At 39.9% G+C, this 26045-nt stretch overlaps 2 protein-coding genes and 2 non-coding genes across 6 annotated transcripts in view; 1 reads left to right on the forward strand and 3 right to left on the reverse strand.

Annotated features, from left to right (window-relative positions):
- Window positions 1-9669, forward strand: part of glt8d1 (glycosyltransferase 8 domain containing 1) — a 33017-nt gene extending 23348 nt beyond the window's left edge. For all 3 annotated transcript variants that reach the window (XM_080181764.1, XM_080181766.1, XM_080181765.1), the window contains one exon: window positions 5784-9669. In XM_080181764.1, the coding sequence (XP_080037890.1) occupies window positions 5784-5974 (191 nt within the window). In that variant the 3' untranslated portion in view covers window positions 5975-9669. The remainder of the gene's footprint in view (window positions 1-5783) is intronic.
- Window positions 9670-10292: 623 nt separating this feature from the next.
- Window positions 10293-25966, reverse strand: gnl3 (G protein nucleolar 3). The gene is made up of 15 exons (XM_080181763.1): window positions 25910-25966; window positions 25728-25786; window positions 20344-20487; window positions 19486-19590; window positions 19330-19398; window positions 18795-18930; window positions 18584-18687; window positions 17773-17929; window positions 17502-17589; window positions 16744-16921; window positions 15278-15420; window positions 14979-15103; window positions 13038-13213; window positions 10774-10894; window positions 10293-10580 (listed from the first exon to the last, which is right to left on the reverse strand). The coding sequence occupies exons 1-15, from the start codon at window positions 25920-25922 to the stop codon at window positions 10474-10476; spliced, it is 1725 nt and encodes a 574-aa protein (XP_080037889.1). The 5' UTR covers window positions 25923-25966; the 3' UTR covers window positions 10293-10473.
- On the reverse strand, window positions 16568-16644 carry LOC145341646 (small nucleolar RNA SNORD19). The gene has a single exon (XR_013886412.1). It is a non-coding gene; the product is annotated as a small nucleolar RNA SNORD19 (small nucleolar RNA).
- On the reverse strand, window positions 17004-17076 carry LOC145341645 (small nucleolar RNA SNORD19). The gene has a single exon (XR_013886411.1). It is a non-coding gene; the product is annotated as a small nucleolar RNA SNORD19 (small nucleolar RNA).
- Window positions 25967-26045: the final 79 nt, after the last annotated feature.

The raw sequence follows: 26045 nt of genomic DNA on the forward strand, positions 1-26045 counted from the left end.
AAGCGTACAGTTCATAAGGAAACGAGAGAGTGCAGAACATAATGTTACAGTCATTGCTAGGGCATAGAGAAAGATCAACTTAGTGCAAAGTAAGTTCATTCAAAAGTCTGGTAGTAGCAGGGAAGAAGCTGTTCTTGAATCGGTTGGTACGTGACCTCAGACTTTTGTATCTTTTTACCAACGGAAGGAGATGGAAGAAAGAATGTCCAGGGCGTGCGGGAGTCCTTAATTATGCTGGTTCCTTTGTCAATGCAGTGGGAAGTGTGGACCCATTCACAGAGGCTGGTTTGTGTGATGGATTGAACTACATTCACAACCTTTTGTAGTTCCTTGAGGTCTTGGGCGAGCAGGAGCCATTACAAGCTATGATACAACCAGAAAGAATGCTTTCTATGGTGCATCTGTATAAGTTGGTGAGAGTCGTAGCTAACATGCTAAATTTCCTTGGTCTTCTGAGAAAGTAGAGGTGTTGCTAGGCTTTCTTAACTACAGTGTCAGCATGGGAGGGATCAGGAGAGGTTGATGATCTGGACACCTAAAAACTTGAAGCTCTTGACCTTTTCTGCTTTGTCCCGTTGATGTAAACAGGGCCATATTCTCCTATATGCTTCTTGAAGTTGATAACAATCTCCTTCGTTTTGTTGACATTGAGGGAGAGATTATTGTTGCCACACCAGATTCTCTATTATCTCATTCCAGTACTCTTGTTATTGTTTGAGATCTGACCAACTACAGTGGTGTCTTCTGCAAACTTGAAAATCGAATTGGAAAGGAATTTGGCCACACAGTTAGAGGTGTATAAGGAGTATATTAGGGGGCTGTGAACACAGCCCTTGTGGAGCACCGGTGTTGAGAATGATCATGGAGGAGGTGTTGTTGCCTATCCTTTGTGGTCTGTGAGTTATTTCTGGGATGTTAGCTAGTTGTATCCTATACAATGAAGACAGGCACAAAATACCTATTCAATTCATCTCCTGTTTCCTTATCTTCATTACTAATTCCCTATTCTTGCTCTGTCGAAGACCAAAGCACACTTTATTTTTTTCCTTTTCAAATGCGTATGGAAATCTTATTATCTTTATATTGCCAGCTTTCTTTCTAACATACTCCAATCTCTCCCTCCTTATTAATCTTTAGTAATTCTTTGCTGTTCATTATTTTCTCTTTGTGTAATTATACACTTCCAATTTGCTACTATATTTAACTTTTTAATCACAGATGGTATGTCCTTTCTGTAATCATTCTTCCTCATTGAAGTATATCTCATCTATGTATTCTGAAATATTTCCAAAATTGTCTATTACATCTCTACTGACCTTTTCCTTAACCTAGTTTTCCAATTCACTTTAGCCAGATCTGTCTTCATGCCTTCATAATTGTGTTTACTTAAAAAAAATCTTAGATCCATTCCTCTTCAAACTGAATATGAAACTCAGTCGTACTATGATCGTTGCTACCTAACGGCACCTTCACTGTGGGCCATTAATTCACTACGTCTCATTGCACATTACCTGATCTGATATAGCCTGCTATCAGGTTGGTGCTGCTGGAAGAAACTGTTCTGAAAACACTCTGAACTGATCCTCCAGACTACCTGCTTTTTTCATTTCTACCTATACTGATTCTACATCTTGATCTCCTGACCTAAGATAATTTGTCTCCATTGTTCATATGTCATCCTTAACAGGAGAGATAACATCCACCTTTTCCTAGCTCCATCTCCTCTTAAATGTCATGTACCTTTGAATATTCATGTCCCAATCTTGGTAATCGTGCAGCCATTTCTCTGTAAGGGGAAGTGATGGTCTAGTATTATCTGGACTATTAATCCAGAAACTCAGCAAATGCTGTGGGGACCCGGGTTTGAATCCTGCGATGGCAGGTGGTGGAATTTGAATTCAAAAACAGATATCTGGAATCTACTGATGACCGTGAAACCATTCAGTTGTCTGGTTCACTGATGTCCTTTAGGGGAGGAAATCCACCAACCTTACTTGGTCTGGCCTACATGCGACTCCAGAGCAGTAGCAATGTGCTTGACCCTCAACTGTCTTCTGAAATGGCCTAGCAAGCCACTCAGTTGTCACCACCACCTTCTCAAGGGCAGCTGGAGATGGACAATAAATTTTGGTCAGGCAGTGACGCCCATGTTCCACGCTCGACAGACTGGAGGGGCTGATTGTGGACAAGTCCCCAGGACCGGATGGAATGCATCCGAGGGTTCTGAAAGAAATGGCGGAGGTGATAGTGGATGCCTTGGTGGTTATTTTCCAGACGTCGCTGGATTCCGGGGAAGTGCCAGATGATTGGAAAACGGCTAATGTTACTCCGTTGTTTAAGAAGGGTGCCAGGCAAAAGGCGGGGAATTATAGGCCGGTTAGTTTAACGTCTGTGGTGGGTAAAATGTTAGAATCTGTCATTAAGGAGGAAATTGCGAGGCATCTTGAAGGGAATTGCTTGATAGAGCAGACGCAGCACGGTTTCATTAAAGGGAAGTCGAGTCTGACAAGTTTACTGGAGTTCTATGAGGATGTGTCTAGGGCGGTGGATGTGGTCTTTCTAGATTTTCAGAAGGCGTTTGACAAAGTACCTCACAAGAGGTTATTGCAGAAGGTCGAGGGACATGAAGTTGGGGGTAGGGTGTTAGCGTGGATAGAGGATTGGTTGTCAAATAGGAGGCAGAGAGTGGGGGTCAACGGGTGCTATTCGGATTGGCGGATGGTGACTAGTGGAGTGCCCCAGGGGTCGGTGCTGGGGCCTCAGCTTTTTACCATTTATATAGATGATCTGGAGGAGGGAACCGAGTGTAGGGTGTCGAAATTTGCTGATGACACCAAGATTGGGGGAACGGCAAATTGTGCGGAGGGTGTGGAGAGTCTGCAGAAGGATCTAGATAGGCTGGGCGAATGGGCCAGGAAATGGCAAATGGAATTTAATGTTGGCAAGTGTGAGGTGGTCCACTTTGGTAGGAAGAATGGTAGGAAGGACTATTACTTATGGGGCGAAAAACTGCAGCAGGCGACGGTGCAGAGGGACCTCGGGGTCCTTGTGCGTGAGTCGCAAAAACCCAGCTTGCAGGTGCAGCAGGTGGTCAGGAAGGCGAATGGGATGCTGGCCTTCATAGCGAGGGGGATTGAATATAAAAGTAGGGAGGTCTTGCTGCAGCTGTATAGGGCATTGGTGAGGCCGCAGCTGGAGTGCTGTGTGCAGTTTTGGGCGCCGCACCTGCGCAAAGATATTTTGGCCTTGGAGGGAGTGCAGAGGAGGTTTACTAGGCTGATACCGGAGTTGAGGGGGTTGAGCTATGAGGAGAGGCTGAATAAACTGGGCTTGTACTCGTTAGAGTTTAGAAGAATGAGGGGAGATCTCATTGAGACGTATAAGGTGATGAATGGGATGGATAGGATAGAGGTGGAGAGACTCTTCCCGCTCAAAAAAGACAGTAGGACTAGGGGGCACAGCCTCAAGATAAAAGGGGGGCGGTTTAGAACGGAGTTGAGGAGGAACTTCTTCACTCAAAGGGTGGTGAATCTCTGGAATTCTCTGCCCGTTGAAGTGGTGGAGGCTGCCTCGCTAAATATTTTTAAGACGCGGGTTGATGGGTTTTTGATAAGAGAGGGGATTAAGGGTTATGGGGAGAGGGCGGGAAAGTGGAACTGAGCAGCGACAGATCAGCCATGATCTTATTGAATGGCGGGGCAGGCTCGAAGGGCTGGATGGCCTACTCCTGCTCCTATTTCTTATGTTCTTATGAATGAATAATAAAAAATATCAAATCTTGCTCATGGCTGAGGTAGTAATTCACCGATTTATTCCCTTTTGAGTTTTTTTAAATTTAGTCCCGAGCTGCTTATATGCCCTGAAACTTTTTCAGAACTCTACGTATGGTTTTGGTAGTTCTATGGACTACTGGTTTCTTTCCCTCTCATTACAAGTTCCTCTCTAGTCCAGGGCAGATATCCTGAACCCTGGCAATGGGCAGGTTTCCAATTTCAGCTGCAGAGAACCATCTATATCCCCTAACTGTACTGTCCCCAATGATCACATTCTTAATAACTCCCCCATTTGAATGGCCTTCTTGTACCAATGTTACCAGTGCATTTGCTTATCTACCCTGCAGCCAGCGCTTTCATCCATGTTGTCTATAATAGTCTTCAACCGACAATTGCAAAGGCTGAACCTTCTCAGTTCTGGGTCCCTATATTGCCTCATGTACTCGCACCCTCCTGCCTCTGAACAAGAAGACCCTATCTTCTTGACTTTTCTACATGGTGTAACTACCTCTTGGTAAAAAATGTCCAGGTAAATTTCCCTCCATCTTGGCTTCCAGCTCAGTGACTCTGAGCCGAAGCTCTTCAAGCCACAGGCACTTATTGCAGCCGTTTTTGTCCAGCATCACTGACGTCCAGGGACACCCAAGATCTGCAGTCACAACACATCACTTGCCCTGCCATCCTTATTATGTGTTAATTTATAATAAATAAACACTGCTTCAAATAACTTTTACTATTATCAGAAACCTCACTTAACCTATTATAACCTTATTACTAATAAGTTGCCCATGTTTTCAAGGTAAACAAGCAAAATATTCACAAACCACTTAATTTTGACTGTTTTCCTGTGATGTGATACTTTATCTCAAGATCTGGCCACTTTGCTCTAGAGTCATAGACTGGATGGGCTAGCTTAACCTACGTGGTGGAAACTGCCGTAGGAACCTTTCTCCTTCCTTTTCTACATGGTGGTTACTGTCTCCAGGTCCTCTTTGTGCCCACTCTTCTAGGTGGTGGTTACATCCTCTAGGTCCTCTCTCGATTTAGAAAATACTCCGATTAATACAAGTCCCAACTGGACTTCCTTGCATTTTCCACACGTAAAACTTCAGCCGTGAGATTAATTTACTCAGTTAACTCAATTTTCCTTTTCAACTTTCTGTTGCCATCTACAGGAGTTACTGTGCTACTTAATTGGATATATGTCTTTCTTTCCATTTCTTCTAAGTAATTTACAAATATAGTGACAGGAAAGATTCCAAACCATGTCAAAAGATTTCCTCCAAATCCACATGCTTCCATTTTTGTTGTACCAAAAGCTTCCAAAATCATCATCATTGTTCAAGAATACAGTTATACGATGTCTTCAACATATTCTATTAAAATTTGCTACAATGGGCATCATACTGTGAAGTTGGAGCTCAAATATATAGTCAAACTGATGAGATTAAGGCCAGGATTGGAGGCAGAGCATGCTAGACTTTCAGCAGGACCAGATAATCCCTGCAGTAGGTAAAGCCAGAAAATCCCACTCAAGTTTTTTTTTCTGCAGTTTACAACCAACGAGAGTGCACTAACTCATTTTACTATTAGTATGCTATTGGCAAGAGACTTGGGGGCAGATTAGATGACCGTTTTAGTGACTAAAGTTCCAGTGGAAACAGAGTTGTGAGATCTTTAGTGGGAATTTTTGATTCTTTTAAAGGAAAGGATTACAGTGAATGCAATTAACTTTTAAATAAAAACTATATAAACTAAGGAACAGAAAAATCCATAATTTCTGTTACAATTAGCTGAGATGTCATAGCACTTTCAGGGGATGGTAGTTTATAAATGTACAAACTATACACAAACTGGCATTTTCTATTAATAGAGATAAGATGGTCACTTGTTTGAAGCTTTTTTTAACATTTGAAATGAATTTGATTACAGTTCATTATAATCAATTTATCAAAGTGGATTCAGTTTTCCAAGAGATGATTGTTTTGATTTTATCATTCTGTTCTATAGGTTCTAGTGCTGGTACCAGATATTCATCATATTTTATTAAAGCAGCGAAGTTATTGCACTGGAATGGACGATTTAAACCCTGGGGTCGTACCTCATCTTACAGTGAAATTTGGGATAGATGGTACATTCCAGACCCGACTGGAAAATTCCACCCAGTACGTCGCCATGCAGAGGAAGAGGATGTTCAGTAGAAGAAAACCATAACAGCTAAACCATTAACTTAGTGGGTTTGTACAAAACTCAGGAATTTGATCAATTTCATTCCAATCTAAATGTACATTGAAAAAGGCAACAGACCATAATACTGTGGGGAAAATTGAGTTTATTATTTCCAGGTTCTAAGTTCTTCAGATCCTGTGTAAGCCTGTAGTAAGCCACCAGCACAGGCCAAAATGCCTGTGAAAGTGCCAGCTTACTCTTTATTTGCAGAATTACTTTCCATTTGGCCACTGAACTAAGTTCTGAAACTGTAACAATATCTTTTGTATGTCATTGTCCAGATGGCAATTCTTTTCCTCAGATGTTAGGACAGAAGCCATTTATGACATAGTTCCAATAGTAGTTTTTGATTCAGATTTCATATGGTATTAGAAATTTGCATCCTTGAAGTTGAAGGGTGTTCTTGCACTGTAACTACAATACCCCTGAAATAATTCTAGTTATAAATGAAGACTTGATCAGGAACTGAAATTGCTTCACCCAGCTTCATTTTCATCCAAGTATTTGATTGCATTGTTTGAACATTGAGATACTTTAGCACTCACTTTCAGTTTTCAGATGTTTCAATGAAGAGTATTAACAGACACTCAAGGAATTTCATGTTGAATTGCTTTTGGGTTTCTAAACTTCTATAAGATCAGCTCCTTGAATTAGGCAAGGACCCCTGTAACGTTGGTGTTTCCCTACAATTCAAAAGGAGGTATTTGGCCCATTGAGCCTGCACCAACCACAAGCCCATGCAGGCTCTATCCCCAAAACCCCATATTTTTGCTCTGCTAATATTCCTGACACTAAGGGGCAATTTAGCAGAGCCAATCAACCTAACCTGCACATCTTTGGAGTTTGGGAGGAAACCTGAACACCTAAAGAGGATGTTGTAGATTTTCAGTGTTGGCAGTATTATTCAATTATTTAAACTTAATTTTGTAATTAATTAAAGTATTGTTTAAACACTTATTAGGACTGCTATAGTTTGGGCGTTCTTTCACCCCCAAAACATGCAGTTGAATCGAGCTGGATATAAAAACTAGCCTCACCTCAGTCATAAGATCTCAACAGTATTTACCTAGCCAATAAATCACACTATCTGTAAGTATACAGAAGCAAATGCTGCAAATATAGAAATAGATCAGACAGCATCTGCAGAGAAAGAACTTAAGGTCTGTGACCTCCATCACAACCTTTTGACAATAAGTCACAAATGTGAATCATGAGAAAATTATGTTTTAGAATCACACTAAATTAAAACCACATGAAATTCTGCAGCTTTAACATGTCAGAGTTAACTCGAGTGACATAATTTAAGTGACCTATAATCTTAGCTTATCTATTTACCTGTTCCATTCATTAAGATCATGGGTGTTCTGACTATAACCTAAACTCCATATTCACACACAGCCTCTAACTTTTCACCTGCTTGGTTATCAAAATATTCAAAGACTCTACTTCCACTCTCTTTTGCAGAAGACTATCTTCTGAGAAAATTTCATCCCATCTGTCTTAAATGAGTCACCCCTTATTTGCAAAGTGACCCCTTTATCCACTTAACATTACTACTTCAAAGAACTGGTTAATCATGATTTTACTCTTTCAATACAATGCTGACACAGCAAAATTCAAGGTAAAAGAACCCTATGGTGCAGAAAAAGGCCCTTCGGCCCATTGAATCCACACCAAACACAATCCCACCCAGGCCCTACGCCCATGTCCCTACATATTATACCCAATAATCCCTCTAACCTATGCATCCCTAAGGGACAATTTCTTAGCACAGCCAATCAACCTAACCCACACATCTTTGGACTGTGGGAGGAAACTCATGCAGACACGAGGAGAATGTGCAAACTCCAGAGAGTGACCTGAGCCAGGAATCGAACCCAGGACCCTGGAGCAGTGAAGCAGTAGTGCTAACTACTGTGCCGCCCCAGGGAAAGTGTCTTCCATAACGTTTTTAATAGCTTTAACTTTCCCCGTAATATATTAAGCTAACTGGCCTATTTCCTGCTTTCGGACTTCCTTTTTTGAACAAAGGAGTTACATTTGATATTTTCAGTCGAGTGAAATGTAGTAAATTTTGGACAATTATCTCACTAGCCATTTAAGCCCATCAGGACACAGGAACTTGTCAGCCTGCAAGCTCCAACAACTCACTTTCCTAGTGATTTTAATTTTCTTGTAATCCTTCCTCCTATTTCCTGATTTACAGTAATTTCTAGGATGATACTTATATCCACTATGCAAAACATTTTCCATTAATTCCCTAGGCTCACTCATTATAGGACCAAGATTCACTTTACAACAACAAACCAATGGTGTCAAACACAGAAATGGCAGAGTCCAGATTTCTAAACAACCCACCCAGCTGGCAACAGCATTAAATTAACTAGTCTCACTGAACTTTGTTTCTCACTAATGATTCCAATAGAAGTCATAGGTTTCTGGTATGGAAATAGGCCTTTTGGCCCAATTTGTCTATGTTGTCTTTCTTTAATAAAAGCCTTGAGTTAATCCCAATTACCTGCATTTGGCCCATATCTATCTATACCCATAGAACTGTCTAAATGCTTTTTAAAAGGCAAAATTGTACCCACTTCTGGCAGCTGGTTCCAGACACCACCCTGTGAAAAAAATTGCCCCTCTAGACCTTTTTGTATCTCTCTCCTCTCACCTTAAACCTTTGCCCTTTATAGTTTTAGGCTCCCCTCCATTTGGAAAAAGATATTGACTATTTACTTTATCTATGCCCCTCATTATTTTGTAGACCTCTGAAGATCACCTATCAGCCTTCCACAATCCAGAGAAAAAAGTCCCAGTCTATCCAGCCTCTCCTTATAACTCAAACATCAAGTCCCAGTAGCATCCTAGTAAATCTTTTCTGCACTCTTCATAGTTTAATATCTTTTCTATCATAGGGCAACCAGAACGGTGCCAAGTGTGGCCTCACCAGTGTCTTGTATAACTTCAAGCCATCCCAACTCCTGCATTCAGGAAATCAAGCATGCTGAATGCCTTCTTCACTTTTCACCGTTGATGCCTGGGAATTCTCTCCTAATATCACTCCAGCTCATTTTGCCTCATCTCCCAAGATTCCATTACCCTGGATTTGTGTACATTAACACCAGATTTCAGGTGCAACTTCGGATCTTTAGTCACACTAAGCAGAATACAACTGCTCCAAAGGATTATCTTTGGTGACTTAAGCTATACACCATGGGGTCAATCTTCCAACTGCCTTCTTGGATCTTTAGGGCACCATCACCAGTTCTTTTCCCAAGCCCCTTTCACTTATGTCTACTACCTGCAGCCCTTTTTCTATTTGGAATCTTTCTCTGCTTACGGATACTGCCAGATTTGCTAAGATTTTGCAGCATTTTATCTTGGTTTCTTTTTCTCTGCTCTTCTCAACTGGAACTGTTTGTCTGGTTTCTACCCCTAACATGGGATTTCTTTTTGAGGCCTGTCCCTGGTCCTCAGCCTGGGACAATTCTGGCAATAGAATGCTGTACCTGGGACAATTCTGGCAATAGAATGCTGTACCTAGTCATCTATTTTTGTAGCATTCCCTTTTTGTTATCCATAGCCTAAATGGGAAGTAATCTATTAAACTGTGTTAATTGTCATGATCAAGTCATTTTATGCTTATTAAAATGTTTTCACTTTGCTACAAGATGGTCTTGCTGTTGACTTATTTATCAAGTGTGAATTCCTTAAAATAATTGTTTTTCTCCAAATGCTATCCAAGTCACTAAGTATTTTTCCCCAGTATTTAGAGTAAATAAATGCAATATAGGAATTGATGAACTCTTCAGCACATTTTGAAAAATGACCTTAAACCTGACTTTAGCAATTTGACGAGTCATAGCAATGAGGTTCACATTAAATACATATGGTCAAAATCTGCTACAAGAGAATAGCTCATAAGAGCAGGCCATTCTACCCTTGACACCATTCAACTAGATAGTGGTTGATCTTCTACCTCAGTGTCATTTTCCTGCACACTCCCCATATTCCTTGATATCTTTTAAAAGAAAATCTAGCTGTGTTGAACATGAGCCTCCCCAGCCTTTGGACAGGTAAAATAGGATGTTTACCCATTAGTAACCTTGGTGTTGTAATGTACATGGTCACTAAAATTCCTCTGCCTGATGACTTAAGTCTCCTCCACATTGCTCTCATCCTATTCAGTGGTTTTAATTTACTCTAGAAATTAGAATTAAGAGTCCAATACTTAAGCTTACTTTGCAGTTCTTCCATGTAATTTGTATATTGATTAAATCAGTAAGCAATAAACACAGCATAGAAAAGTTATTTAATGTCATATCCAACACATATTTTACAAGTTATCTTACAATTTGTCTTATACCATCAAACCCTAAAACTACTTTTAGGGAAATGACTGCTTTTGATAGAAAATTCATTGCATTGTATAGTCCAAATCTTACAACAGCCAGTTACTAGATATTGGCAATGGTTACAGATTCTCAACATAATCAGTGTTGAAATCATATGCATCCTCCATTGGTTTTTCACAAGAAAGGTCTACGTTGAGGGGTTTCTGACTAGGGTCAGCTATTTTCTCTGAAAAACAAAAGACAAAATTACTTTAAAGCTAAAATTAAATAGTTAAATTAGGAACCCAACAAAAAATTTCCTCCAACACGTAAAACAACTTTAAAGTTTCATACATTTTAAAACTGATTCCCATCTTATAGATCCCAAAGTGCATTTGTTAGGTTACAATAATCACAGCTTAAAATAAAACTAAACCAACCTGATCCCAGTTGCCTTTTCTTGGTAGGTGCTTTCAGTTGTTTTACTTGCAACATTTTGGCTGTTGGACATCTGTTTGCTTTTAAATTCTCTTTATCTTGATCTATTTCAGCATATTCTGCCTAGGATAGAGTCATAAGAACATAAGAAATAGGAGCAGGAGTAGGCCATCTAGCCCTTCGAGCCTGCCCCGCCATTCAATAAGATCATGGCTGATCTGTCGTGGCTCAGTTCCACTTTCCCGCCCTCTCCCCATAACCCTTAATCCCTTCCCTTATCAAAAACCCATCAACCCGCTTCTTAAAAATATTTAGCGAGGCAGCCTCCACCACTTCAACGGGCAGAGAATTCCAGAGATTCACCACCCTTTGAGTGAAGAAGTTCCTCCTCAACTCCGTTCTAAACCACCTCCCCTTTATCTTGAGGCTGTGCCCCCTAGTCCTACTGTCTTTTTTGAGCGGGAAGAGTCTCTCCACCTCTATCCTATCCATCCCATTCATCATCTTATACGTCTCAATGAGATCTCCCCTCATTCTTCTAAACTCTAACGAGTACAAGCCTAGTTTATTCAGCCTCTCCTCATAGCTCAATCCCCTCAACTCCGGTATCAGCCTAGTAAACCTCCTCTGCACTCCCTCCAGGGCCAAAATATCCTTGCGCAGGTGCGGCGCCCAAAACTGCACACAGTACTCCAGCTGCGGCCTCACCAATGCCCTATACAGCTGCAGCAAGACCTCCCTACTTTTATATTCAATCCCCCTCGCTATGAAGGCCAGCATCCCATTCGCCTTCCTGACCACCTGCTGCACCTGCAAGCTGGGTTTTTGCGATTCATGCACAAGGACCCCGAGGTCCCTCTGCACCGTCGCCTGCTGCAGTTTTTCGCCCCGTAAGTAATAGTCATTATTTAATGTTTACTAATTGTTTAAAAAAGTGGAATATACAGTCCTACATTTTCACCAGCTATTTTTGCATATCATAGTCATAGTGATTTCACTACCACAAAAGTAGTTGAAGCCAAAACATTGCAATTGAGAATAAGTTAGATATAGCTCAAGACTAAACTGATCAAGGGATGGGAAGGGGAGAAGGCAGAATCAGAATATTGAAATATGATCAATCATTGTCAAAATGAATGGAGGAGGCTTGGAGGGCTGAATGGCCTACTCCTATTTATGATTTATCTTTTAAAATTTAGACATTTTCTGCAAGACCAGTTTATCATTTTTCCTGTTAAGAGTTCCCCTTGTGATAACCAGACCACAAATAAGAGACAAAACTCATTGTTTAAAAAGAATGATTACATAAATATTTAACAATAAAAGTCACTCAGACTAATTAGAAAACAGGAACATGGTCATGCTTGCAGACTGAAAAGCGCTCAAAACCTGCACATGCTCAGAACCCTCAGACACCAGTAAAACAATTACATAGGAGAAAGGCTTAAGAACACTACTCAAAATGGACTCAACATTTCTGAATTAAGCAAGGAGTCCCATCAGTAAAATCTGCTCCCTCAGCATAACCCACTGCTATCATAGCCATTAATGATCCAGCAAAGATCTGCGTTTTTTGTACATTTCCCCTCCTCCAATTATCCAAATAGGAGTCTGCAATCTCTAATAGCTGATGTTGGATCGACAGTATTTCAAGTTGGTTTAATAAGGTTTGTTCTGCTACTATGAACCATTCCCTCAAACCCCAAATCTAGGGAATTTTAACCTCATCACAATTGTCTATTCCACCTAGGATGATGAGCTCTACTGTTTCAGAATACCAACTTGGATTTATCCAGCTTCTGCACAACATGATTCCAGTCCTGCCTGACAAATGTAACATCGGATTAGGAGTCTGTTTTAAACATGGTGGACTGGTATCGAGGATCTTGTTAAATTGCTGTCAAGAATAAAAGCAGAGTTCTTCATCTCACTCCAAATCAGTGATAATTAGACTGTGGCTGCTTCACCTGAACAAAAAATAGGCTTACTAAGTTGAAAGGCCTGTTCTTTTCAGATTTGCTCAATATTAAGATGTCATCCAACTGAACTGTGAAAATTTCAAAGCTTTAACTTATGCTACATATTTATGCAATATTAGAAGTTTATTTCTTCCTGTAATTTTGTATTCAACCTTTGCCCCTGAAGAAAAGGGGAAACCAGCAAGTCAAGTTTGAGTCTCCAAACTGTGGTATGTCCTAAAGATGTTTAGCCAAACTTTCCAAAAGACCAAAGTAACTGAGTGAATACATTATTATAGTTAGGTTACCTTTGAATTTTCTTGCTCCAAACCGTCATCATCTTCTTGCTCCATTAAACTGTCATCTTTATCATTTACTTCCTGATCTTGCATTTCCTCTTCCACACTGCCCTCCTCAATTAGTCCATTAGTTTGTCCTGTAGACTGGAATACTATACTACTGGCCATGTTTGGGCACCTAACAGCTTGAGGGAAAGAGCAAGAGATAAAAAAAATTAACAGAAACCATTTGAATTGTCATAATAAGATTATGTCTCGTTCTCATATCCATCTAACCTATGCAAGGTCTCGGTTTCAATTAAGTTAATTCCACAGCTCAGGTCAATAAATTTCTGCTTTCTGTACCAATTTTTAATCTTATATACATGTCTCCATAACCATTGGAAAGTTGTTTTGTTCTTTCACAGGACATGGTCCTCAATGGCTAAGCCAGCATTTTTTTTTTAAATCCCCTGCCAAATGCCCTCAAGAACATGGTGGTGAGCTGCTACCTTGAACTGCTGAAGTCCCAAGGGTGTAGGCACTGATGGGAAAGCCTCTGGATTTAGATCCAGGGACAGAAGGAACAGTGACATAGTTCCAGGTCATGATGATGTGCAACTTGGAGGGGAATCTGGAAGTAGTGGTGTTCATATGCATTTGCCAGACTTGTCCTTCTAGATGGTACAGGTCACAGGTGCAGAAAATACTATCAAACGGCGTGCTGGAGAGCATCTTGTGAATGGCACACACACTAATGGAAAGAGTGGATGTTAAAGGTGTTGGATGGACTGCCACTCAAGCAGGCTATTTTTTGTCCTGGATGTTGTCAAGCTTGAGTTTTGTTGGAGCTAACTCATCCAGGCAAATGGAGGTGGGTATTCCCATCACACGCTTGGATTTGTGCCTTGGAGATGGAGGACAGGCTATGACAGTCAGTAGGTGAGTTACCACAGAATTTCCAAGTTTACTTGTTTTATATGTCAAAACGTTTCTGGTCAATGGTAACCCACATTAGTGGGAGGTTCAGCAGTGGTAATGCCATTGAATGTCAAGTGGCAATGATTAGACACTCGAGGGTGGTCATTGCATAGTATGAATGCTACGTGCTACTTATCAGCCCAAACTGGAACGTATTCCAGGTCTTGCTGTCATGTGCTCTGAATGAGTCAAGAGTGATGCTGAACATTGTCTAATTTTCTGCAAACATCCCCTCTTCTGAGCTTATGCTGGAGGGAGGTCAGTGATGCAAAAGCTGAAGACAGTCCAGCCTAGGACACTGTCGTAAGAAACTCCTGCAATGATGTCCTGGGAGAGATGGTTGACCTCAAAAAAAACTACAACCACCTTCCTTTATGCTCAGTTTGACTCCAAGTAGTGGAGTGCTTTCCCAGATTCTCATAGGCTCCAAATTTAGCCTAGGTTACTTGAAACCACTTGATCAAACATTGCCTTGATATTTTTCATCTCACTTCTTGAGTTCAGCTCTTTTGTCCACATTTGTACTAATACTGTAATAAAGATCAGAGTGGAGCTTGGTATAGCTCCAGCTCTGACCAAGACTGCAAGAAACTACAGAAGGGTTGTGAACATAACCCAGTCCATCATGCAAACCAGCCTCCATTTCCCACTGCCTCAGAAAAGCAGCCAGCACTATCAAAGACCCCATGGACCCTGGACATTTTTCCTGACAGGAGGCAGCAGAAGAGACAAAAGATACAAACATCAACTGATTCAAGAACAGCTTCTTCCCTGCTGCTAGTCTTTTGAATGGACCAACCTCTACACTTGGGCTATGACCGTAAGACTACATTTTGCACTCTCTATCCTTCTCCCCCTCTGTACTCTGAACAGCATGTTTTGTCTGTTTGGCACGCAAGAAACAATTCATGACAATAGAATTAAACTATAAATTAAATTCATACCAAAAAGTTTTACATTGTAGTTAAAATACACAAATGTATTCTTTACCTTTAAGTGTATTTTCATTCCCTTTGATTAATTCTCCAGTGTCAAAGCCTCTTTTTGCTTCCTCCATGAGGTTTGCAGTGTTTACAGATAGCTCTGGGGGATGTGTATGATAACTAACCTTTGCTCTTCAGAAGACAAATAGAAAAAAAATACACATTACCATAGCCATAGACTATTTTTAAGCAAAGATTTAATATAAATCACTGAAAAAATATGTAATTGTTTAGAAAACAGCAACACTATTTTACATTTTAACAACTGCATTCAGTTGTACATAATAGCAGCTGAATTTTAATTACCCAGTCCAATCGTAAAGGATCAGTCTTGCTGCTTTCTCCACATCAGGAATCCCCCCTTTCTTCAACATGCTCCTTTTCTGAGCCATCAACGTTAAAAATTCCAGTGATGTTTTAAAGTCTGGGACATTATACTGCAACATGAGCTGTTGTGGCAATAATGTATGCATAATTAGCTACAACAGTTGGTATGCACATTTTGGATGAGAAAATTGTAACTTTTTACAATTGCTCAAAGCTTGAGCTGAACATTATAGCTTCTCTGTTGTCCTCTCCATAGTGTCGCACAATGTTATTAGCAGGGCCCTTACTAAACTGGTTGTGCTGTGTGCCTTTGCACCAGTGATGGGCAACCTAGATTAGTGAGTGGGCTATAAGTGACCCTCCATCTCAACAGGCTGCAGTATTGAAATCAGGCCTGTTCAGTAACCATGACCCCTTGAATAAGATTAAATACATTTAATATAGTCTGAATATTTCATGGAGTATACTTTAAATGGTAAAAGCCAAAATATTTACACTCTGCACACATGGCTCACAGTCATTGTGTGAAAATTAGCATGCACCTCATTCAATTGCCCTTGCTTTGAGTATCATTAAGTCATACCAGTATGAAGTAACCCATATGGACAGAAATCAGCAGACTATGGCAACCCTGCATTGGAGAACACGTCAACAAAATCTCTTGTGGGCCACAAGTTGTCCACCACTGCTTCACACAGTCCATTGGTCTCAGATTAAATAAGGAGATCAGATATAAGCTATGGGTAGCCATTTGAGAGACATACCACAAAGAATACTGTAATCCTCAATGAAATACTGATTAATTTCACACAAGGTTAGTGATTTCTCCTTCAGTGTAAAAGGTGTTGAGTTGGAATGGTAAGTACACACAAAACTACAGGAGGACTAGGGGGCACAACCTCAAGATAAAAGGGGGGCGGTTTAGAACGGAGTTGATGAGGAACTTCTTCACTCAAAGGGTGGTGAATCTCTGGAATTCTCTGCCCGTTGAAGTGGTGGAGGCTGTCTCGCTAAATATTTTTAAGACACGGGTTGATGGGTTTTTGATGAGAGGGGATTAAGGGTTATGGGGAGAAAGCGGGAAAGTGGAACTGAGCAGCGACAGATCAGCCATGATCTTATTGAATGGCGGGGCAGGCTCGAAGGGCTAGATGGCCTACTCCTGCTCCTATTTCTTATGTTCTTATACCCATTAACAACCTCAAAATGTAGCATTTTACACAGTAATTACAACAAATACATGCTTTTAAAAACTGGCTTAAGTAATAATCACTGAGTGAGATCAGAGTTGGATCTTTAGAAGTCAAACATATACCTTCTGACCATTGCATTTATCCTCATTTCTCACTCAAAAATATAAAAGTTTGTGTATAAAAAGAAACATGGATTTGATTAATTGTACTTTTTTTTAAAAAAAAGCAAGAGGGATAAAACAGATTCAGTACCTGCTGTTTATTGCAATTCTTTAATATGGGTTCCACTACAGACGTTGGTTTTTCTAGTGTTTCAATATCAGCAATGTTCCTCAAGGACAAGGCAACCTCTGAATTCGATAAAGAAACAATAATACTTGGACTGTCCAATACCTTGATCTGCTTATCAACGTGCACCTCTTGCATGGATCTGTGTAAGATAATAATTGTTAACATCTTTCCTTAGTCACCAGTTTAAAAAAAACATTTTATTCAGAGATAAAGGCCTAATGCCACAGAGTGAAATCAGAGTTGGATCTTAAGCAGTCATGGAACATCAGACTATGAAAATTGTCCTCATTTTTCACTCAACTTCAACATATAAACTTTAGTCAAAAGTTAAGTTCAAGAAGCAATTTAATAGTTAGTAAACGTTGGTTTATTTTTGAAACATTATTTTACTGGCAATGTAATCACAAGTGTTTTTTTTTTCCCAAACAGGATCACATGCTAAAGCAATCAAACTATTAAAACAAAAGAATAGATTTGAAAACAGATGCCCTGAATTTAGTCAATGATTGGGATTAATTCAAAATCTTAACATGCCTGCAACAGTCAAATTAAATGCACATCTCATTTGTTAAGAACACCTGTTCTTAAAATAACAGGTAAGAAAAAGCTATTGTAGTGAAGAACAAAGCATCCAACAAGTTAGCCAGCAAGTTAATGGTTAATAATACATCTGCTGCTTTATTTTATCTAACACATGAACCCAACTTTAGTATTCTTACTTTGTAAGACCTCTTATTTGTCCCACATTGCAAGCTCTCATTTTCTTCAAGTTGTTAATTATACTGCTTTTCCCTACATTTGGAAAGCCTGAAAAAGGAAACAAAGACAATTTAGTTATACTTTTGTACTTATCGGGTTAGTTCAAATCAATGAATTTGAATTTTATTGGCTAGGCAAGGAATGAAAGAAATGTTATAATTTTGAAAAACTGAAATTTACAGTCAGACTTCTTTTCAATTTAGAAGCAGACATTTTAAAATCAACACTCACCTACTACACCAACTTTAATGCTTTTTAAATCTTTTTTCCTGCAGTAGCTTCCAAGTAGTTTTAGAAGATTTTCATCACCAGCACAGGTATTGCTATGCGATATTTCTATGCTAGTATTCAGTTTAGAGCGTTTTTTCTTGCTCCTGTTTGAACAAAACTAATAGAAGTTTAAATGAAAATAGATCTAGAACTGATGCACAAAAAGTTTTCTAATTCTGTTATAATTAATGCTCACTGCTTTCACATTAAGCATTGCTCAGTGGCACAACACATTAGTATTCAATGTTTTGTGAGGGGAGTGATAGAATGTGAGTTCATGTGTTAGCTACCTAATTTCAACAGAAACCCCTTAGAGGCTCAGACTACACTCAAGACATTTCTCCATGCTAATGTGGTGCTCACAAAATTGGGAATGGGAGAAAAAAGTTACCACAGCTGTCCATGTACATACCATGTAAACTTGAAATAAATGACAAAGGTACAGGGATGCTGAAGAGTAGATACAAATAATGTAGTAGTTCTGTCTTTGCTCAAATTATGCAAATGAAGGTTTTTCTAAAATTTTAATACTTTATATTGAAATATATGTTTCTGGATTATCCTGAATTTAATCTTTATGAAGAAGCAATGTTTTGTCAATTCTGAAAGATTCTTAAAAATTTGAAGTTTCAAATTTGGTTAAACAGAACTCTATATTGTGAGAATTCAGAGTTGAATCTTAATCTCCAAATATTTGAAACAACTTCAGCTTTTAAAGTAGTTAACAAAGACGCTAAACTTGATGGGCTTACATCAGTTTTGGGAAACGTACCATTGTTCTGTCTTGTAGCAGTGTTGATGATTTAAAAACTACAACAGGAAATTCATTTTCCAAATATTTAAGCCATTTCTCTGCATTCTCCTTTGGCACCAAATCTAAACAATAAAGATGAAATTATTAATACATGGTCCTCCCAAATTTTATTAACTGTTCGACTTAATATTTTGGTTATAAAACTCTAACACACAAAGCATCTTCCTACCAATCTTGTTCAACACAAGGACTAGTTGCTTCTTTCCCTCAGATTGCAAGACCATCTGCTCCACTTGAGGGCATCTACAACCAAGAGGGTCTCTGGCATCTAGCACTTCTAGAACCACATCTGCAGCATCAAGCACCTAACAGAACAGGAAACAATCTCAATACCAACACTTCAATGAAACTAATATGCACCAGGTCCATCCCGTCCCTCAAGAATAGCTCTGTTCTTTCAGAATTCACTTAATAATGCAAGTGATAACTACAGACAATACTAGAGAATTTGAAGATTTATTTTATGGCAATTGGGAAGGGTTACAGGATTTTTTTTAAATTAAGTTCAATTCAGTTGAGGAAAAGTTAAGTGATCTTGTTTTTTTTTAAATTTATAATAGTTACAAGCAGGTTCTTGATCCAATTATTCTCCCCCAACCTGCCAAGACAATTTGGAGCCAGTTCATGACTAAGTAAATAAATGCAAGTATAAAATCAATAGCAAATATTGTGGCCACATTTTACCTCAAAAACCATTCACTAACCTTATTCAGCTCACTGCATAGAGATTTTCTTGGACTTTTATCCTCCAATTTGGCCACTTCTTTCTTTTGCTTTGAGACAAATTTCAAGGGCAACATATTAAAATTTAGTATACATTTGCCAGCAAAAGAATCAAAAATATAAAGAGAAATGTGTACCTTACGTTTCTTCTCATTTATTTCTGGGGCTTTAGCTTCAAGTTTCCTTTTCTTTTCAACTTCTTTCTGCCTGGCAAGCTTCTGTTTCTGCTTCAGTTCTTCGAGCTGCAGTAAGTCAAGTGCTATAAGTTCCTTATGTTGCATTTTTATAATGAGCAACACCCATCCAACAAAGTTTGGTTGCCTTATCCACGTTTATTGTCTTGACTTAATTTTGTGAATTTATCTTCCCTTTCTAGAATCATCATTCACAATAAACATCTCAAAATATTTTGCAGAGTATTTAATCCTAGTTATTATAAAGCATTATACTATTCATGAAGGTTAAATCAGCATTAGATGTGATTGACAATTATCTGCTTCTGCCTTTACTGATTTAAAACTTAACTGTTTGTAAATTTAAAGAAATGTCTCTAAATGTCCATGATTAAGTAAAACGAAATACACCTCCACTCCAGGCTACATACTGAAGACATTCTGAATTTGAAAAAAATTTTTAAATGTATATTTAAAGCAGTCAGCTACCTCAAATTATGCTGGGAAATACTGAAATCACAATATATTCAGGCACACAAGTACACCACTCTCAAAACTGGAAGCCTGTCAAGTGCATATGAAGAATATCAAATTCTGCTACAGTAAAGGTCATTTGACCCATCATGTCTGCAGCAGCTCTCCAATCATGCATTTCAACTTGTGCCATACTATCTTCTCCCTGTAAACATTTGTTTCTTTAAGTAATTCCTTCTCACATACCTCAATTGAACCTGCCTCCACTACACTCTCAGGCAGTAATATTCTAGACTATAATCGTGGTGTGAATTTTCCCTCATTTGTAACAAAACAGAGCCCACTTACATCTTGTTTCCTTTGTTCAGCTTCTCGAAGTATGGCCTCTTTAAATGGTGCACTATTAGGTACACCAGGGTCCTTTCGAGACTTTTTGCCCTTATTTCCACGTTTCTTCGCTTCCTTTCGTACTTTCCGCTTATGTTCACGAATCTATGAAAAAAAATTAAGATTAGCAACACTATTCAAAATAGAATCAAATTAGGCAACGCATTCTACACAGAGAATGCATAGCTGTTTATATTGTGTTTGTTTACTCAGTACACAAACCTTAGTTAACATACATGTCCTTTAAATCTAGGTTTTGGGGCAGTGATAGCATTCTAGTGAATCTGCAATGGAGTCTGCACATTTCTAATGCACGGGTATCGTACATAGTACTCTAGATGCAGTGCAACTATTGCAAGAATTCCACCCATTTATACAGTGAGTATAAATGGGTGGAATTCTTGTTGCATTCCTGAAAAATCACAACTTCAAATGAATCATAACACTTCACAACATCAATGCTAAAGCTGGAGTTTGGTTTTTCCAGGCAAGAAAATGTCCAAAGGAGCCTATGTACAAGTTGAAATAACTTAAATTAAAAACAAACAAATTTAAAATAAACCATCATATGGCATATTCTAAAACCAGAACTTAGAATAGCAGGTTCCATCTAGTGGCAGAAGTTGGTCAGTGAAGGAAGCTGCTGGAATCCTGGGATTACCTGCACCAACTATCTTCTGCCACTCAAATGGAGCTTAAGAGCTCCAGTTCAAGAACAAGCCCAAGAACAACATCAGTACGGAGACAGGCCAGGGAATAATGCCAGAAAGGCGTGCGCACACATGGGGGGGTGGTAGGGAGAGGAACTGAGGGTGCAAGTTGAAGTGCCACTGAAGATCTTGTGCTCAGGTAGCCCATATTAGAAGTATGTGGCAAGCACCTTTGAACTGAAATGTTAAATGAATCAACATTAAACAGCACCATACCATATTCTAAGCTGACATTCCATTCTGGAAATCCATTCCTTTAACCTAGCTTGTAGTTGACTAAGCTAAAATCTCCTTCGATTATTCTTGTTTGTTATTTCTTTCCATGTTTTGTTTAGGTATTTCTTCCTGCCACTATGGTTATCCCTGTCATTGTGACTAATCATTTAGTATCTCTTGTCCAGATGAATTTGATTTGTCTTATTGATGGCTGTTTTTTTTTCTACTGCCCTTCTTTTTCTATTCAATGCTCTCTTTAACATTTAAGCCAGTTTCATTTCTTATATTTTTCTCCCAACTCACTATTTCATAGCCTTTGACACTTTTCTATTTACTCATTCTGCTAGGACACCAGCCCCACTCCAGCTGATATAATTTGTCCTTTTGGTACAGCTTCTTCTTGTCCCAGTATAAATGCCAGTGCCCCATGAAAAGGAATTCATCCTCCTATATCATTCATTTAGACACGTTCATCTTTTAGATCTGCATGGCCCAATGCCAAATACTTCATGGTTCCAGTAATGATCCTGAGCTTATCTGCCTTGAGGTTTGCCTTCTTAATTTAGGTCCTAACTTCTGATACTCCTTTTCTTTCTGATCACTGGTCTACTGATAGACCACCACAACTGGATCTTTGGAATCAGAGCTACATCAAGACATTCCTCCCCCAGGCACCAGGGAGGCAACATAAGCATAGGACTCTTGATCTTAACTGCAGCAGATGCTACCTATCTCCCATATAATTAAAACTCCCAAGAAACTTGATTTCCTCTTCCTTTGGGCAGCCCTCTACTCCATTGCGCCTAAGTCAGCATTGTCACCATTCTCACCGTTCCTCTAAAAGTTCAAAGATATTAATGTGTTACTTTGATAAGATGTTATCCTAGTAAAATATTTTCCAATTGCTGTTCGTTATGGGAATCCTGTGCACAAATTGGCTCTCATGTTTCATAAGAACATAAGAAATAGGAGCAGGAGTAGGCCATCTAGCCCTTCGAGCCTGCCCCGCCATTCAATAAGATCATGGCTGATCTGTCGTGGCTCAGTTCCACTTTCCTGCCCTCTCCCCATAACCCTTAATCCCCTCTCTTATCAAGAACCCATCAACCTGCTTCTTAAAAATATTTAGCGAGGCAGCCTCCACCACTTCAACGGGCAGAGAATTCCAGAGATTCACCACCCTTTGAGTGAAGAAGTTCCTCCTCAACTCCGTTCTAAACCGCCTCCCCTTTATCTTGAGGCTGTGCCCCCTAGTCCTACTGTCTTTTTTGAGCGGGAAGAGTCTCTCCACCTCTATCCTATCCATCCCATTCATCATCTTATACGTCTCAATGAGATCTCCCCTCATTCTTCTAAACTCCAACGAGTACAAGCCTAGTTTATTCAGCCTCTCCTCATAGCCCAATCCCCTCAACTCCGGTATCAGCCTAGTAAACCTCCTCTGCACTCCCTCCAGGGCCAAAACATCCTTGCGCAGGTGCGGCGCCCAAAACTGCACACAGCACTCCAGCTGCGGCCTCACCAATGCCCTATACAGCTGCAGCAAGACCTCCCTACTTTTATATTCAATCCCCCTCGCTATGAAGGCCAGCATCCCATTCGCCTTCCTGACCACCTGCTGCACCTGCAAGCTGGGTTTTTGCGACTCATGCACAAGGACCCCAAGGTCCCTCTGCACCGTCGCCTGCTGCAGTTTTTCGCCACGTAAGTAATAGTCCTTCCTACCATTCTTCCTACCAAAGTGGACCACCTCACACTTGCCAACATTAAATTCCATTTGCCATTTCCTGGCCCATTCGCCCAGCCTATCTAGATCCTTCTGCAGACTCTCCACACCCTCCGCACAATTTGCCTTTCCCCCAATCTTGGTGTCATCAGCAAATTTCGACACCCTGCACTCGGTTCCCTCCTCCAGATCATCTATATAAATGGTAAATAGCTGAGGCCCCAGCACCGACCCCTGGGGCACCCCACTAGTCACCAACCGCCAATCCGAATAGCACCCATTGACCCCCACTCTCTGCCTCCTATTTGACAACCAATCCTCTATCCACGCTAACACCCTACCCCCAACTCCATGTCCCCTGACCTTCTGCAATAACCTCTTGTGAGGTACCTTGTCAAACGCCTTCTGAAAATCCAGAAAGACCACATCCACCGGCTCTCCTCTATCCACTGCCCTAGACACATCCTCATAGAACTCCAGTAAATTTGTCAGACACGACTTCCCTTTAATGAAACCGTGTTGCGTCTGCCCTATCAAGCAATTCCCTTCAAGATGCCTCGCAATTTCCTCCTTAATGATGGATTCCAACATTTTACCTACCACAGACGTTAAACTAACCGGCCTATAATTCCCTGCCTTTTGCCTGGCAAGTGACTATTTCAAAAAAAAAACCACAGCTCTTAAGCACTTTGGGATGCCCTAAAGACAGGAAAGGCATGGTTTCTCTTACCAGTTAAGCTATTTTATAATAGTAGCACTATTTGTCCTTAGATGGCTAGCAGTTAATTATAAGTTACAAAAAGGTTTCCATTTCCCTCACATTAAACAAGTTTGAGTATCAATTGATCAAAGAACACAAGATTGATATTAAAGTACCATAATATTGGTTATAGTTCAAAACAGAATATTGTTGGATATTAGGAATGCTGTAAAACCAAATGCAATCACAGACAGTGCAACACCTGTTCCTATATCTCTCCACCATTTAAGGCCCCAAACATCCCTTCAATTTGGTCTATTATATTCACTACGCCCAATGCAATTTCCTCTACACTGGAGTCACCTTCAATCAGTCCATAAGCATAACCCCGACCTTCCTGTTGTTTGCCACTTTATCTCAGCACTTTGCTGTCATGGTCACATATCTATTCTTGGCCTTTTCCAATTAACCCTATCAAAAGCTCAAGCAGCAGTATCTCATCTTCTGGTTGGGCACATTACAGCCTTTAGGCCACAACATTTAAGACTGGCAGTTTTAGGTTATGACCTTTCTCCCATGTGTATTAAACCAATGCACCCCACCCCAGATCACATGTTTTACTTTTAAAGTTGCTGAATTTTGTTGCAGTCTCTCATAGCTGCACATTACTATGTAACACATTCTCCTCTTTTGACAGAGCCAAAGGACTCGAAACATTAACTCTGTCTTCACTCCTTACAAGTGTTGCCAGACCTGCTTAATTTTTCCAGCATCTTCAGTTCTGGTTGTTGAATAAAAACAACTAGTTGGCCTACTCCTGCTCCTATTTCTTATGTTCTTATACGCGGGTTGATGGGTTTTTGGTAAGAGAGGGGATTAAGGGTTATGGGGAGAGGGCGGGAATGTGGAACTGAGCCACGACAGATCAGCCATGATCTTATTGAATGGCAGGGCAGGCTCAGAGGGCTAGTTGGCCTGCTCCTATTTCTTATGTTCTTATGTTCAACAGTTTGATAGCTACATTTAAAACTTCCTAGATAAGTGGTCAGATCAATGTAGCTTGTTCAAAAAAAAGGCATTTTTGGCATAACATAAAGCACAAATTCCACAAGATATTAATGAGGTATAACTGCATAAAAATTAAAAGTACTGAAAACTTTTAGCATTTGAATTTCTTAAAAGGCACATGGATCAAACACAAAAGAAACTGACCCAGTCCACATTGATGTTTAGCAGTCACAAGCTATACTCTTAACTGAATGTCCACTGTTTTAGCTATTAAATGGTAACATGGTGTGAAAAAAGGTTTCTCCAGCTCTCTCCCTAAATCTTGTATCACTATATCCTTATTCTAGCCTTTGTAATTAATGGATAATATTTTATCTGCACAATAAACAAAGAGAACAATTTTTCCAGGTTCATCTCTCACCTCAGGTAGCATTCCAGTGAACATTTCCATACTCTATTGTGGCATCATTTTTTCAAGTGTGATTTCTAAGTCTACATACAAGTCACAAGATTTTATATTTTAAAGAAATCAATTTGACTTTATATTACATATCATTTGCCATTTTAGAACCAAGATAAAGAGAATCTTTTCACCCGCTGGTGAATATGTGGAATTCACTACTACAAAGTGACCGAGGCCAAAACGTTGTCTTGATTTCAAGAAGAAATTCGATATAGCTCTTGAAGATAGGAATATTGAATTCGATGAACACCAATAAATGGTGGAGCAGGCTCAAAGACCCGAATAGCCTATTCACGCTTCTAGTTTCTATGTAAACCTAGCATTCCACGTGCTCTTCCATCTTAAAAAAAATCCACAATTTAAAAACAGCATTTAGTTGTTTGTGAAGTGCATTGGGGTAACTTGGGGCCGCGACATATGTGTAAGTTCCTGCTTTACCCACTGTTAACACCGTGTGGTGATGGTTTATATCTCACACGCTTTCAGAGTGGGCCTCTGTGCCTCGTGGCTTCTTTCACTCACCTTCCGCTGGATCTTAAACCGCTTGTGGCAGGTCAGGCGCTTGCTCGCCTTCTTCAGTTCTGTGAGGAAGGCGACAAAGATGATAATCAGTCAAAACAACATTAACTCCCAATTTAATTTTTTAAAAAATATAAATTATAGAGAGTTGGCCAAGTCAACGCTCCTAACCACTACACACTCACTCGGCCTCTTCATACTGTCTGCTCTGGATGGGGAGGGGAAAAGGAACCACGTGACAAGGCATCCGCCTGCCGTAACCCGTGTGAGCATGAGCACGTCAGTGTCGCCAACACGCACCATTGGATCCACTTTACGGCC

This window comes from Carcharhinus amblyrhynchos, chromosome 3 (genome assembly GCF_965287045.1).
Source record: "Carcharhinus amblyrhynchos chromosome 3, sCarAmb.v2.hapA, whole genome shotgun sequence".
Taxonomy (NCBI): domain Eukaryota; kingdom Metazoa; phylum Chordata; class Chondrichthyes; order Carcharhiniformes; family Carcharhinidae; genus Carcharhinus; species Carcharhinus amblyrhynchos.